At 42.4% G+C, this 15,214-nt stretch overlaps 1 protein-coding gene across 1 annotated transcript in view; it reads right to left on the bottom strand.

Annotated features, from left to right (window-relative positions):
- LOC146003047 (BDNF/NT-3 growth factors receptor-like) overlaps positions 1-12,007 on the bottom strand; it is a 122,194-nt gene extending 110,187 nt beyond the window's left edge. Inside the window, exon 1 of the mRNA XM_083141211.1 lies at positions 11,069-12,007. Within this exon, the coding sequence (XP_082997337.1) occupies positions 11,069-12,007 (939 nt within the window). The remainder of the gene's footprint in view (positions 1-11,068) is intronic.
- Between the last annotated feature and the right edge of the window lie 3,207 nt (positions 12,008-15,214).

Below are 15,214 nucleotides of genomic sequence, written 5' to 3'. Positions count from 1 at the left end.
AAACGCAATGTCTCGATCCTATTCTGAAAATCGATTCCGAACTGAAAACGCTCATAAAAAATTATGTTGACGTAACTTCTTACGACAACATTCAAAATATACAGTTGAGCGTGGATTCGCTTCAAAATGATTTGCCCAAATTACAGCAATTTCAATCGAAAGATTTGGAAAAATTGAAACTCGAAATCGAAGAACGAACTTCCGCAATTGAAAAGAATTTCTCTGAACTTCAAACCGTCGTGAATGATATCGATGTAGAACGCTTGCATGTCGTCCCTTCCAAATTACAAGAAGAATTCACAAGCACGTTGGAAGAAATTAAATCCAAGTTACAGACTTTGGAAGATACCATGACGAACCTACCATCGTCAGACGAACTGCAGGTCATCGGTAAAAGCGTCGCGAACATAAACATTCAATTGGAGGCTTATCAAGATTTCGAACACATTCAAACCACCATCGCTACGCTTCAGGAGTCTTTGGAGTTGATCAACGAAGAAATTAAAAATATTCACGTTCAAGCAAGCGCGTTGACGAGTATTCAAGACACGTTAAGCACGGTTCAGCAGAAGATCGAATATTTAGAAAATTTGAACGTCGAATCGAACCTTGCTCATTTTCATCACGTACTCGACAACATACAGGGTGACTTGGAGTCGTTACGGACGAGCGTGCCTTCGAAGGAAGATTTGGAAAAATTGAAAACGGCGGTGACGGCATTATCCGATTCGAGCGACATCAAAAGTTCATTGAGCGATCTCGAAAGTACGGTGGCCAATCTCCCCACCTAAAAAGAATTACACGCTTTGAAAAGGAACATATCTCGAATGCTGAAACGACTAGAAATGGAAACGGCAAACGTGGAACAGATTCGAGATGAAATTACTTCGCTGGTGTCTACGTTGCCCACTTCGCAGAGCGTCACGGATCTTCATACGCAGTTTACCGAGATGCGAAGCATCGTGAACGATCTTACCGAGAAAAGCTCGAAATTGAAGCAAGTTGAGAACCTTCAGAACATTGTCGTCAACATCAGAGATCAAGTTGGAGTGCTGGAATCCACGCAGGAATCGACGCTGACCTCTTTCGGTGCCAAGTTGCAAGAACTGAACGAAAACTACAAGCAGTTGAACGTGGAAGTGAAAATCAAACCGTCATTTTCTGCCCTAACGGATACCATAGTCGAGCATTTGTTGCCCATTGAAAATAAACTTGGACACGTTCACAGTAATCTGCTCAGCGCCGACACTAAAATCGCCAAATTGTTCACCTTGCAAGCCATCGAAATCAACAGCGTACCCAATCAACAGAGAATCTCCACGTTCGTCGAAGGTAACAAACTGTACATGTTACATCCTTATCATCCGTATTACAAGTTTCTCCTCGATGGCACGATTCAGATAAACGAATTTTCGTACTGGTCTCACGGCAGAAAAGCTAGCGTTCCCACCATGACGTTGATATCGAATCGTGGTGTCCAGAAAGCAGGAAACATTCCTCTGGCACGTTGGAACGAAACGCACAACATATATGAAATACACGAAGACGAAGATCTTACCGTTTTCGACGTGAGTGCCGGCGATAAGCTGATCATTCAAAACACGAGCGAGGTGCCACCCTCTTTGAATCCCATCACGCTGGTGCTTCTCTTCAAACGTAATCTCTAAAAAAAAAATGTCTAGGCAAGTCATCGTCAAAGAATTGCATAAACCTGCACGCCGCAACTACGAACGTTTGGCGGTGGTAACAAATGGCATCGATGACCTCTGGGAAAGAGACCTCGTGGAGATGAGTAGCGGAGAGTTAAAAAACGTACATAAATTGAACAAGGGCAACAAGTACCTCCTCACCGTCATAGACACATTTTCGAAATTTGCATGGGCTCTACCTTTGAAAGCCAAAACGGGTTCGTGCGTCACGGAAGCATTTAAATTAATTTTTCGCGAAAGCGGCAGACGACCTCGGTTTCTGCACACGGACAACGGGAAGGAATTCTACAATGCCACGTTCAGCAGTTTATTCGGAAACACAACGTTCAACATGACTCGACCTTCAGTGACGTCAAAGCCAGCATCGTGGAAAGATTCAATCGGACTCTGAAATCGCGCATGTGGTCACGCTTTACGCTTCAGGGAAGCTACAAGTGGGTCACCATTCTTCCGGAACTCGTTAGCGACTATAATCACACGGTGCACAGAACGATAGGCATGAAGCCAGCTGACGTTACCAAGTCCGACGAGCAGCGTTTAATTTCTACCGTTTACTGTCCAAAGTACACACCCACGACAAAAAGACCTAAATACAAATTGGAGACCAGGTGAGGATCAGTAAATTGAAGCGAACGTTCGACAAGAGTTTCACACGAAACTGGAGCACGGAACGTTTTACCGTGGTTCGAGTTTTACCCGGGAACCGTCACACGTATATAATAAAGGACAGTGGCGGTGAAATTTTATTCGGGCGCTTCTACGAGGAGGAACTCTCTAAAACTAAATACCCCGACACGTACCTTATCGAAAAAGTTTTGCGTAAGAGAGGTGACAAACTTTTGGTGAAATGCTGGGACTTCCGGGAACAAGTTGGATCGACGCGAACGAAGTGATTCTATGAGTACGTGGAATGTTGTGATTGTTTACCTGATTCGGAAAGTCAAACGAAAAAAAGGAACGGCGAATTGCTCCCCGACAGAATACGATGTCTGATCGTAGGACCTTCGGGGTGCGGAAAGACGACACTGCTTATTGATAATTTTATCCTCGCACCCAATTGGATAGACTGGGAAAACAGACACCTCTACGTATTTTCGAAAAGTCTCGAACAACCGAAATACCAGCAACTTATGAAACTGTACGAGGGACTGGGCATTGCAACTTTCGCATCTGAAATCATTCGACTGGACGATTGTCTCGAGAATTCCGTTGTGGTGTTCGACGACATGATCCTGGAAAATCAAACCGAGATTCGTAATTTTTTACTCGAGGTCGTCACAAAGGATTAGATTGTTTCTACCTGGCACAAACTTTTTCCAAGTTTCCGAAACAACTGCTACGCGATAATGCTAATTTTATTTGCTTGTTTCGGCAAGACCAAACCAATTTAAAACACGCACATGATGATTACGTAGGGGCTGACATGAATTACAATCTATTTTCTAAATTCTGCTCCCACTGTTGAAACCAGGGTGATTTCGGATTCGTGACCATTGACATGACTCGAAAAGCAAACCATGGAAAGTATAGGAAAAAAATAAACGTCTATCTAGACGTCTCAGAGGCTAACAAGAGGAAAATTTCGGATTTGCAACAAGAAGAAGAAAATCCCAAAAAAATAAAAATCAATGGTCGTGAGAATCTAAAAAATAAAATTTGAATTTTTTTTTCAAACGTCCGAGAAGCATATATAAAATAACCATTACAACAAAAAGTGAGTGTTAGAAAAGTGGATAGTCTCAAGCGGGTGACGGCAAGAAAACTACGAGAACCGAACGTATAGGCTGAGAATTCGACGTTTCAGAAACATTTCGACGTATATAGAAAAATGTCAAAACGTCAATTTCAAGAAGACGAAAATCTCAAGTTGCGGGAATATCTAGTGAAACGCTTCAAAGGTTGGAAATCCGAGAATCGTGGTTTGTACGAAGAGAAGAAACGTCAAGATCAACCTGTGATCGACGCCATCAGCGGTCTAGGTAAAGAAATTAAAAGTGTCACGGAACAAAATAAAATTTTGATCAACGAACTCGTACCACTTGCAGCTAGAAGTTACACTGTACCCACGCCCATTTCGAGCATTCCTTCGACGCCGTTCGAACTGAAGGACGTACCGGCACGACGTCAAGCCATAAGCAGTACCTCTTCGTCTTCGGATAAGATCGAGTTGGGACCTTTGGCACGATACTACCTGAGCACGGGGAAGTTCGGCAAGGATGAAGTGTTCGGATTGTATCCGAGCATGGAAACCAACGAGGGTGTGGTGTGGAAGATTGGGAAATCGAAAGTCACCTTCGAAGGCAACGACATTAAAATTAATTTAGGCGATAAGAACAGTTGGACCAGGTATCCGGGTACGGTGGGACTGTGAGAACTCGTCGCCAAAAAGCTGCCGAAAGATTACACCGACGAAGATAACCGGAGTTACAGGGAAATTCTAATCATGACGGATGCCATGTACCAGAACAACGATGCCTCGCAGAATAGGGTGAAATCGAGCAGCGGTGAGAAGTACAGGAATCTCATCAAACCGATATGGAACGAGGTGAAGAGTGGAAGCGGCGTCAAACGCTACAACACGTTACCCAAAGAATTCGTTTGGGTGGACGACGTGAGGAAACTCATCGACAGATTGTTAGTGATAGCCGGCGAAGAGAATGCAGGCAATCGTAATTTCTACAACGAGAAGGTTGCCATCGTGGACATCGTGAACGACGACAAAGGTATCGGCTACCTGATCAAAATTATCAACACGCTGCCTCCGAGATTCTGGAACGTGGCCGAAGGAAAGGGACTCGTGAACGACATCATCAACAAGTTACCTTTCGAGATGCATTTACCTGGCTACCAGTACTGCGGTCCGGGTACCAAACTCGAGAAAAGATTGGAGAGAGGGGACAAGGGTGTGAATCCGTTGGACGCGGCATGCAAAGATCACGACATCGCTTACAACACTCGCACCGATCTGGATGCACGTCACGAAGCAGACAAGAAATTGGAACATGCCGCTTTCGAAAGATTCGTCAGCAGAGACGATTCGCTGGGTGAAAGAGTTGCAGCATTGGGCACGACCATCGCCATGAGCACGAAACAAAAATTTGGATGGGGTGTATAAATAAATAACATAGAGTAAAAAAAAATAATAAAAACATGTCTTGTATAACCGACTTACCGCACGAACTGCTATGTAAAATATTCAAACACGCAGTAAACGGAGATGTAGGGAAACTTTTAATCATAGCAAGAACAATGCCGGAATTTCGTATCCCTTGTGAAATGGTTGTCAAGGATTATCTTCGGGAGATCAGTGGCATGAGGTGTGGTGATCTCGACACTCTTCTTTCGGCTGCAGGGAAAAAATTAAACGACAGGATGGACGAACTGCACGAGGCGAGGCAGGGGAGAAGACGATACACGGATGATTGGTGCAAGTCTAAACAGGAGACCGATGAAATCACTCACATCATCGCGTTTTCCGAAGCACGAACTTTCTTCCTCTAACACACACAAAAAAAATCTTCCATACAAAAATCGTGAAAATAAAATGAGTGAAAAAAATGTCAAAAAAATATATACGTCAAAAAAAATGTACATGTAAAAAAAAAGTTTCCATGGACATCGTCAGAAAAAAGTTGTCTTATTGTAAAAAATTTTTATCGTTAAAAAAAATGTCGACAAAAAAAAGTTGACGGAAAAATTTTCGTCAGAAAAAAAAGTTGCCTTAAAATAAAAATTTTTTATCGTCAAAAAAAATTTGTCGACACAAAAAAAAGTTGACGGAAAAATTATCACCGACAGAATAAAAGTTGCCTTATCGTAAAAATTTTTTATCTTCAAAAAAATTTGTCTCGTCAAAAAAGTTGACGTGGAAAAATTATCACCGTCAGAAAAAAAGTTGCCTTATCGTAAAAATTTTTTAGTCAAAAAAAATTTGTCTCGTCAAAAAAAGTTGACGGAAAAATTATCACCGTCAGAAAAAAGTTGCCTTATCGTAAAAACTTTTTATCGTCAAAAAAACTTGTCAAAAAAGTTGTCACAAAAATGTGCAACAAAAAAAGTACGTGTCAAAAAAATGTACCTGTCAAAAAAATATGAGAAAATGTAGGTGTAAAAAAATATACGTGTCAAAAAAATTGTACGTGTCAAAAAAAATATGACAAAAAAGTCAAAAAATGTGCAACAAAAAAATGTACGTGTCCAAAAAATGTACGTCCAAAGAAAAATATACGAGAAAAAATATACGTGTCAAAAAAAATGTACAAGAAAAAAAATGTACGTGCCAAAAAAATGTACAAGTAAAAAAAACTTGATATATAAAAAACACATCGTGAAAAAAAATCTACGAGATCAAAAAAAATTATTCGGTATATAAATAACACACGTTGTGAAAAATTAAAATTCTCTAACACACACACACTCTGAATTTCTCCTTCGATATAACTGAAAAAAAAGAGTGATCTCCAAGCATTAAAACAAATGCTAAATTCATCAGTCGAATATGTAAAAATTCTGGAATTGGAAGTGGACAAACCTTACACGATAACTTCCGGTTCAATTGTTTCTACCCAGTATGGTCCCAAGGTGCGTCTGTTGCTCAACGGACAATACAGTCTATTTTTACCAGATCGATACGCTATCATGTTATCCGACGAGAAGCTATCTATTTTAATCGAGAACAAAACTCAAATCGTGTACAAGGGGACAAAGGAACTTCTTGGTAAGAAAACGAAGCACGTAATAGAATTTGTGTAACGGCTGCGAGGAATATATAAAATAACATACCTCGGAAAAAAAAATTACACGAAACAAAAAAAATCTCAGAACATATATATATAAATAACATACCGTGAAAAAAAACATGAAGCCCAAGGGTGTCGTGTACCAGATACCATATTCGAATCTGAAAACGCTGGGTGCCCTCGATGGGTTACTCACCAAGAAACAACGCGAGAAGAAACGTTCTTGCTTGTCCAAAGGACATGGAATGAAATTGCTGCTCAGCACTCCACAATTGAGACGGTTGCAGCGTTCGCGGAAACAGCAAAAGACAGGGGGGTTCATATTCAGCATCCCGGCCATCCTGGCAGCATTGGGGGCCGTCGGAAGTTTGGCTGGGGGTATCGCCGCCATCGCGAAAACCGTCATCGACTCGAAGAAGAACAAAGCGGAATTGGAAGAACAGAAACGTCACAACCTGGCCATGGAGAAGAAAGGGAAGGGCGTCATGAGGAAGTTTAAAAAAAAGAAACAGCACTCACCAACCGAGACATTGAATCTCTGATCAAACCATTACAAATCAAACACTTCAGAGGAGTTTTCATGTCCGATTCGTTACCTTCAACCATTAAAAAAAGAGAATGTGGCGTAGTCAACTTGGACAGTCAAGAAAATCCAGGCACGCATTGGATATGTTACCACAAAAATGCAAATAACAACAAAGCATTCGTTTTCGATTCTTTCGGAGGTGTTCCACCTACAAATTTAGTTCATTACCTGAAAACAAACAAAACCTCTATATACTACAACGACGAACGCATTCAAAATTTCGGAGACGTGAACTGCGGTCATCTCTGCCTCTCCATGCTCGCGTTTCTCTCTAAAATAAATAAGCCGCAGGCGGAAGATTTCCAGAAAGCATTGTGGAAGCTGAAACAGCATCACGATGGGCGTGTTCCATCTCACGAGCGAATCTTCGATCTTGAAACTCACGCTGCACGACGACATCGTCTATCCTAAATCCATAGCTCTGCGTGCATTCTACAGCATGTGCCTCATACCTAACGTCACGCAGCACAACAACAAAATTAGCGTCGGAAGCGAACATATCGTCGTCACGCCAGGTCAATACAATCTTTCTACTTTGCAAGCTCAGTTACCTAAAGGCACGTACCTTTCTCAAAATTCGGTCACGCACAGAGTGGAAATCGTATCGGCGACGGAGACCGTGGACCTGGGCACCATGGGAGAACTTTTAGGTTTCGAGAACAACACAAAACTCGCGAAATCCTCGGACGGATTGTTGGGAAGTCACAAGCAGACGGGAATCATAGCCACGTTCAAACCCAGTTCCGAATTCATGGAACCGATCATCTACACACCCTCTTCGCCGATCTATTTTCCAGTATGTCGCAACCGCATAGACAACATAGAGTTGGTGGTGACGAACGAGAAAGGCGACGTGGTGAATTTCGCAGGTGCCACGACGACGGCCGTCCTGGAGATCGACGTATAATAAATAACACATAGTGAAAAAAATGGAGCAAATCGAAAGTTACGAATTGCAATCTTTCCCTCCGAACCGTCGCACGTTCGCAAATTTGAACGAAGCGAACCGGGAGACCGAATACGACGTGGACGTAGGCGACGGGTTCGTTCATCCTCACAGAGCGGACCTCTACCTTCAATTCGACGTGGTGAAAAAGGCAAGCGGAGACGCGTTTTCAGCAGCAGCAAATTTGATACTCGTGGACAACTTCGTGCCTCACCTGTTCTCGCAGGTGGAGGTGACGAAACACAACACCGTCATCGACAGAATCGATTATCCAGGCATCACGTCGACGGCAGTGGGAACATTGAAATTATCCAAAACGGACGCAGCATACTATCAAGCGGGAGGATTCGAAGCGGGGACGAAAATATCGACGAGAAGTCACACGGTGGTCTTTCCCATGCGTCTGCTTCCGGGATTCTTCTCGGACTACAAGGAGATCATGTGGAAGGGAGGACTGAGAATCACATTTCGAAGAGCGGCCAACGACAACGACGCACTGATGCGATACGCTACTTTGGTTCCGGACGGCACCACGCCGCTGCCCAACACTTTACCCGAAGCAGCCAAGTGCGTCATCTGGAGCATGGAGTTGAGAATGCCGGTGGTGGAATACGAGACGAACTACGACCTCAAGTACAAAGCGGAGATCTTGAAAAGTCCACAGGTGCCCATTCACTTTCACGGTTACCAGTGCGTGCAGAAGATAGCGTCCGGAAGTCACATGGAATTCGACGTGACGACGCAGTTCAACAACATACAGTTCGACATGCCAGATTTCGTCGTAGTGCTCTTTCAGACCGGGCGCGATAACAACCAGGAAAAAGATTCCATCAAATTCGACGACTGCAAGATCAAGAACGTTTATCTCAAGAATGGCAGGAACGAAGTGTTCCCGCGCGAAAATTACAACCTCGACATGACCAAAGATGATTACCTCAAACTTTACGAAGCTTACACGGCTTACAAGCGCGTGACCGAGGGAAGCGTGGACATGTACTAAACGCCCAGCGAATTCAAAACCCACAGGCCGATGTTCGTCATCAACACGACGAAGCGGAAGCAGGTCGTGGTCAAGGATCGAACCAACATCAAGATCGTTTGCGAGTTCCACGACGCGCTGCCCGAGGACACCGTGTGCAGCGTCATCCTGATTGCAGAGAAGTCTTTCGCGTACGACGTGAAGAACGAGAGGGTCACGGAGCAGTTTTAAAAATATCGCGTTCAGAACAGTCGCTCTAGATGATATGGAAGTTTTTCCACGGCAGAGAGCTTTCCCGAAAATTAGTCCCCCTATTCCATTTCCGAACTGAACATCATCCCCCCCTTTTCGATGAAAAGCCAGGAAGTACACTCTTCCAGCTCTCCTATTTTTGTTCAGTGAACATGAAAAGATTTTTTTTCCCCCTTCACGCAGCACAGTCGATTTCAAATACCGCTACAATACCAATTTTTTTTTGCATCATGAGGAGAAAAAACATCTTAGCAGTGGGGGCCCAAAAACATCCGTAGGAGAGAGATCCCATTAGGTCGTAGCAGTGGGGGGGACCACATTGTAGAAGATCGCACATGAGTGTGTTTTTTTTTTAAAAAAAAACATCATATATTTTAGGTCGTGGCAGATTACGCTGAGAGCAGAAGCCTATATTAGCAGGTCGTAGTAGATTACACTGAGGGACCTTACAGTAAGAGGAGACAGCAGACTTTTAGGAAAATGTCGTAAGTCATTTCAAAAGTAGGTCCAAGAGCGAGTTAGCATAAGAGCAAAATTTGCAGGAGGTAAAAAATAGCTTAAAAAGTGATGCCAGAGCTTCTTCTGTCCATTTTTCTCTCATTGTAGGTTAGTTTAGTCCGTAAAACATCGTAAAATAAAAAGTAGGTCAAAGGGCGTGCCAGAACGAAGCATTCCACCGACTACAAAAGTAGGTCAAAGCACGTAGAGGCTCTCGTGTAGTTTAGCACAAAAAAATGAATAGGTTAAGTTATATCACGTAAGATCGTGGCATTCGTACCAAGTGTGAGTGGGGAAAAATTGAGATGCGGTGAAAATTGCACTGAAAAGTCGTCAAACGCTATAAAATCAACAAAAAAATCGTCAAAATATGCTACCACTGAGGTTAAATCCATAAAAAAAGGGCTCGTACCAAGTGTTACTTAGAAACAATAAGTTTACACTACTCTTAACCTATTCATTTTTTTATTACGTGCTAAACTACACGAGAGCCTCTACGTGCTTTGACCTACTTTAGAGTAGTACAGTCAACCCGGTTGAGAAACTTCAATTGGGGTTCAGTGTTGCCAACCCACCCCAAGAAAATTTCACCATGGTGATATTTTACAGGCGAAGCTAAACTACCAATAGGAGTTGGCAACACTGACTAGTTGCTTCACAAACCTCTTGTTTTTTTAAACATATGATATTTCACAGGAGAGGCTAATCTACAAGTTACAAGTTGACGGCGTAGCCTTCTATAAGATGATAAGTATGCAGTAAGATGAAGAAGACGCCAGCTGGCAATAGCGGTGTTAATGCTTCCTCCTCTCTACCCCCCCTCCCTCACCGGGCCTCCTCCTTTATGGCGGGAACCCAACGTTCTGGCGCAGTCTATTGACCTACTTTTTATTTTACGACGTTTTACGGACTACACTAACCTACAATGAGAGAAAAGTGGACAGAAGAAGTTCTGGCATCACTTTTTAGGCTATTTTTTACCTCCTGCAATTTTGCTCTTATGCTAACCTCGCCCTTTGACCTACTCTTGAAATGACTTACCTATAAGTCCTCTTACTGTAAGGTCCCCTCAGAGTAATCTACTATGACCTGCTCTCAGCGTAATCTGCCACGACCTAAAAATACGATGGTTTTTTTTAAAAAAAACTCTCATGTGCGATCTTCTACAATGCTACGACCTAACGGAACCTCTCTTACGATGTTTTTGCCCCCCCCCGCCACCCCTGCTACGATGTTTTTTCCTCATGATGCAAAAAAAAATATGGTATTGTAGCGGTATTTGAAATCGACTGTGCTGCGTGAAGGGGGAAAAAAATCTCTTCATGTTCACTGAACAAAATAGGAGAGCTGGAAGAGTACTTCCTGGCTTTTCATCGAAAACGGGGGCGATCGTGGTCCTTCACGAGCGCGTACGTCTGATCTCGGATAGATTTTATGAACGTGGTCGCGAAATTCAACAGAGTCGTGGTCGTGTCTCGACTTTTCACATCCTCCGGCTTTTTTCGGAATTTCGATCTTGGCCTCTTTCAGGCACGCCTCGGAAAAAGTCGTAACGCGTTCTCTGAGCAGAGTTAAAATTGGTTCGTCGTTTCCTCTGTCTTTCCCACCCTTCTTATTGTACTGTTCGGAGAGTTGACGCAGGAACAACCGTTTGAACGATTTCAGGTTCGAAGTCGCAGAATTCTTGAAAACGGTGTATCTTCTGTCCAAGGATAATTTTTCCACGTTCTTATCTTGAAACCTGAACAGGTACATCAGGAGCAGATCTGCATTTAATTTTAGAAAGAGGGTACACATTCCGGCCCAACCCATCGAAATGATGAAAAGTTCTTTGGTTACGGTTTCGGCCATGATCTGCTGCAACCTGGCCGTCCGCGTCTTCTCGTCGGCTATCAAGAACGTGTCGGTCAATTTCTGCACGAGTCGCTTGATGTGTTCGTGATTCGAAACGTAAGCTATATTCTCGTACAATTCGAGCAGGGCTCCCACGTCCAAATGGTTGATGCGCCCGAGATGGACGGATGATTCCAGCGCTTCGCAAGTGCAGGAGAAGGAGGTCCCCACCCCTGGGACGATCGAAGTTGATGCTGGCAGAGAGCGCAAGATGGTGAAGCCCGTACAAGATCGAAAAAAAAAAACGAAACATTCGAGTACAATCTCCAGCAACGCGATGAACATGTGAAGCATGTTCTTCTCGTCCGTGAGAGGAGCCAAAATCGAATTCACCAATTCGATGATGGGTGGGTTGCCTTCGTACCTGCTATCCAAGCGTAGAAGGTTCGAAACAGCCGAACCCATGCAGATCGATATGTATTTTTGTTGCACGGAAGCCTCGAGTATCGCGTTGAGGACGTACTTTTCCTAGTAAATAGAATCTCATTGAATTTTGGGTCGATCGTGCGTTTTTTGTAAGTAGTGGTATTTGTGGTAGGGAGAGCGCAGGAAAGTACGAACCCCCCCAAGCAGATTTGGCCACACTTAAAACTAGCTCAACATGCCCATATGAGTTTTTTGCTCAAGTGTGGAATCTTGTCTAATCCAAGATTTTTGTAAAAAATGCCCTCGAAAATTTTTCAGAAAGGAAGAGCTTTTTCAGAAAGGAAGAGCTCTCTCAGCCTACGCTTATAAAAGGCACTTCTGAGAGATTGTTGTCCATAAACCTGTCAAAAATATGCCCCTCTTCATATTTTTTTTGACCACACCTAAAACTAGGCCACCAACACACACATACACACACCTACACCCACCCACACCCACCCACACCTACACCCACCCACACCCACCCACACCCACCCACACATATTTACTTCCGGTCCACTTCCGGTCCATTTCCGGTCCACTTCCGGTCCACTTCCGGTCTACTTCCGGTCCACTTCCGGTTTACTTCCGGTCTACTTCCGGTCTACTTCCGGTTTACTTCCGGTCCACTTCCGGTTTACTTCCGGTTTAAGTTCAATTGGACACCAGGCTCATCTTGCATATCTATTATTAAAACAATATATTGTGCAGAGCTCTTCTAGAATTGCTCTGTGACCCTCTCATTTCTTACATCATAAACATATGATTTTTCACCTATGAGAATAACACTACATATGGTGTCATCAGGTAACGCCTCATGGAATTCACAGATAATTTTAATGTTTGTCCTGTCATTCACAACAACTTGTTTTCTTTTTGAAGTGTTGATTACAAACATGGGTCTCTGTGCTTTGAATTCATCTGGTGTGTAATACATGTCAGTATTGCCAGTAGTGACCCTCTTTAAAGCCGAAAATGCCTCATATAATTTGAGGAAATCATCCTTGGAAATGTCTAAATTGTAATTTTCTCTAGGAAAAACCTCATTTCTGCCATTTTTAAGATATATGTTCTTGATGTTGCAGCTATCAAATTTGCTTGAATTTTTTTCCTGATTGTTGTGTCTTCCAGTCTGAAACAATACTACCACAAAATCCGGCATGTCATATTGTATACTGGAGAATGAATTTGTGGCATCAAACTCATAATAAGAACCAGTTGCGGGCTTCTGTACACATTGATATGTATAAAATTGCAGAGGAACCTGTGGATTTTTTATTATATCAGCTTTGTATTTAAGAGCATAACTGGCCTCATATTCAACAACTGGGATTCTTAGCTCCATAGTCTGAATAATGCATTTGCCTTCATCAGGTAGGGTATTGGGCAAAGCTTCTCCTGTAGGGTTTAATGTGCTGTACCTCATCAAAGCATTGCTATCATTTGCAGCTCTTCTAAATGTAATTCTTAAACCGCCCTTCCACATAATATCTTTGTAATCTGAGAAGAATCCTGGCAACAGGCGCATGGGGAACAGCACTGTGTGGCTCTTGGTTAATATCTTATCACCAGCCTCAAATCCACCTATTTGGTAGTATGAAGCTTCTGTTTTGGATAATTTTAGTGTGGCCAAAGCTGTGGAGGTAATGCCGGGATAATCTATTCTGTTTATAACAACGCCATGCTTTCTGATCTCAATTTCAGAGAACAGATGCGGTACAAAATTGTCCACCAATCTTATATTTGAATTTGCCGGATAATCTGTTCCATCCAGCTTTACAACATCAAATTTGATGTATAGATCTGCCCTGTGAGGGTGTATAAAGCCATCCCCTACATCAAGATCAACCTCAATCTCTGTGTTGGGTTGATTTAAATTTGCAAATGTCCTCCTGTTTGGGGGGAATGATTGTAGCTCATAACTCTCAATATTTTCCATTGTATGTATTTTTATTTAAATGTTAATCTCTATGATAGCAGTTGTTGTGGCTCCAGCAAAATCAACTAATTCTTCTTTTTCATTAGTGACCATCAATTCAATATAATCTATTCTATTATGGCACACAGGAAAATATAATGTTGGGGATGGATTGTAGATGATTGGCTCCATGAATTCAGAATTAGGTTTGAATGTTGCAATGATGCCAGTTTGTTTGTGAGTGCCTATGCCATTTGATTTGGTGATCATACCCTCGGCCACATTACAGTGAATATTCAGAGTCTCTATGGCTAAGAATTTAGGTATATTCATAGCAGTGTGCTTGATGGCCGGTTCAAGTTTTGTGTTGTTCTCAAAGCCTAACAGCTCTCCTATAGTACCCAGATCCACTGTTTCTGTAGCAGATACAATCTCTACTCTGTGAGTGACAGAATTTTGACTTAACACTATACCTCTGGGTAATTGAGCATTTAGAGTGGACAGATTATACTGCCCTGGAGTGATGACAATTTTTTGATCCCCTACTGCAATTTTGTTGTTGTGGTGTGTAATATTAGGGATCAAGTACATGCCATAAAATGCTCTGAGAGCTATTGTTTTGGGATACACTATGTCATCATGCAATTTGAGTTTCAATATTGAATTTTGGCTGGTGAGATGGAATACCCACATGATGTTTTTAATACCACAAGGCTTTTTGAAAATTTTCAATTGATGGTTTATTTATTTGAGACATATATCTGAGAACAGATAAACACAAATGTCCGCAATTAACATCTTTGAAGTTTTGAACACGGGCATTATTGTAAAAGAGATTAGCTGAATTTAGATATTTTACTAAATTTTCAGGTGGAACACCTCCAAATGAATCAAACACAAATGCCTTATTGTTTAAATATTTAAGATAACAAATCCAGTGAGTGCCCTGATTTTTGTACTTATCCAAATTAACAATGCCACACTCTTTGTTGAGTGGTTGCTCTGGTAAAGAATCAGACATGTACACACCTCTAAAATATTTGATGCCCAGTGGCTTGATTAAAGCTTCAATATCTTGGTTTGTAAGCGGCTCTTGTTTTTTTTAAACTTATTCATGGCTCTCTTAACACCTTTGCCTTTTTTCTCCATGGCCAGGTTATGGCGCCTCTGCTCATCTAATTCCGCCCTATTTTTCTTGGCATCTATTACTGTTTTTGCTATGGCAGCTGATCCCCCAGCCAAGCTCCCAACAGCCCCGAGAGCAGCTAAGATGGCCGGGATAGTAAATA

This window comes from Lepisma saccharinum, chromosome 19 (assembly GCF_977018435.1).
Source record: "Lepisma saccharinum chromosome 19, izLepSacc3.1, whole genome shotgun sequence".
In the NCBI taxonomy this organism is placed as follows: Eukaryota; Metazoa; Arthropoda; class Insecta; order Zygentoma; family Lepismatidae; genus Lepisma; species Lepisma saccharinum.
This window is presented reverse-complemented; position numbering and strand designations above follow the sequence as displayed.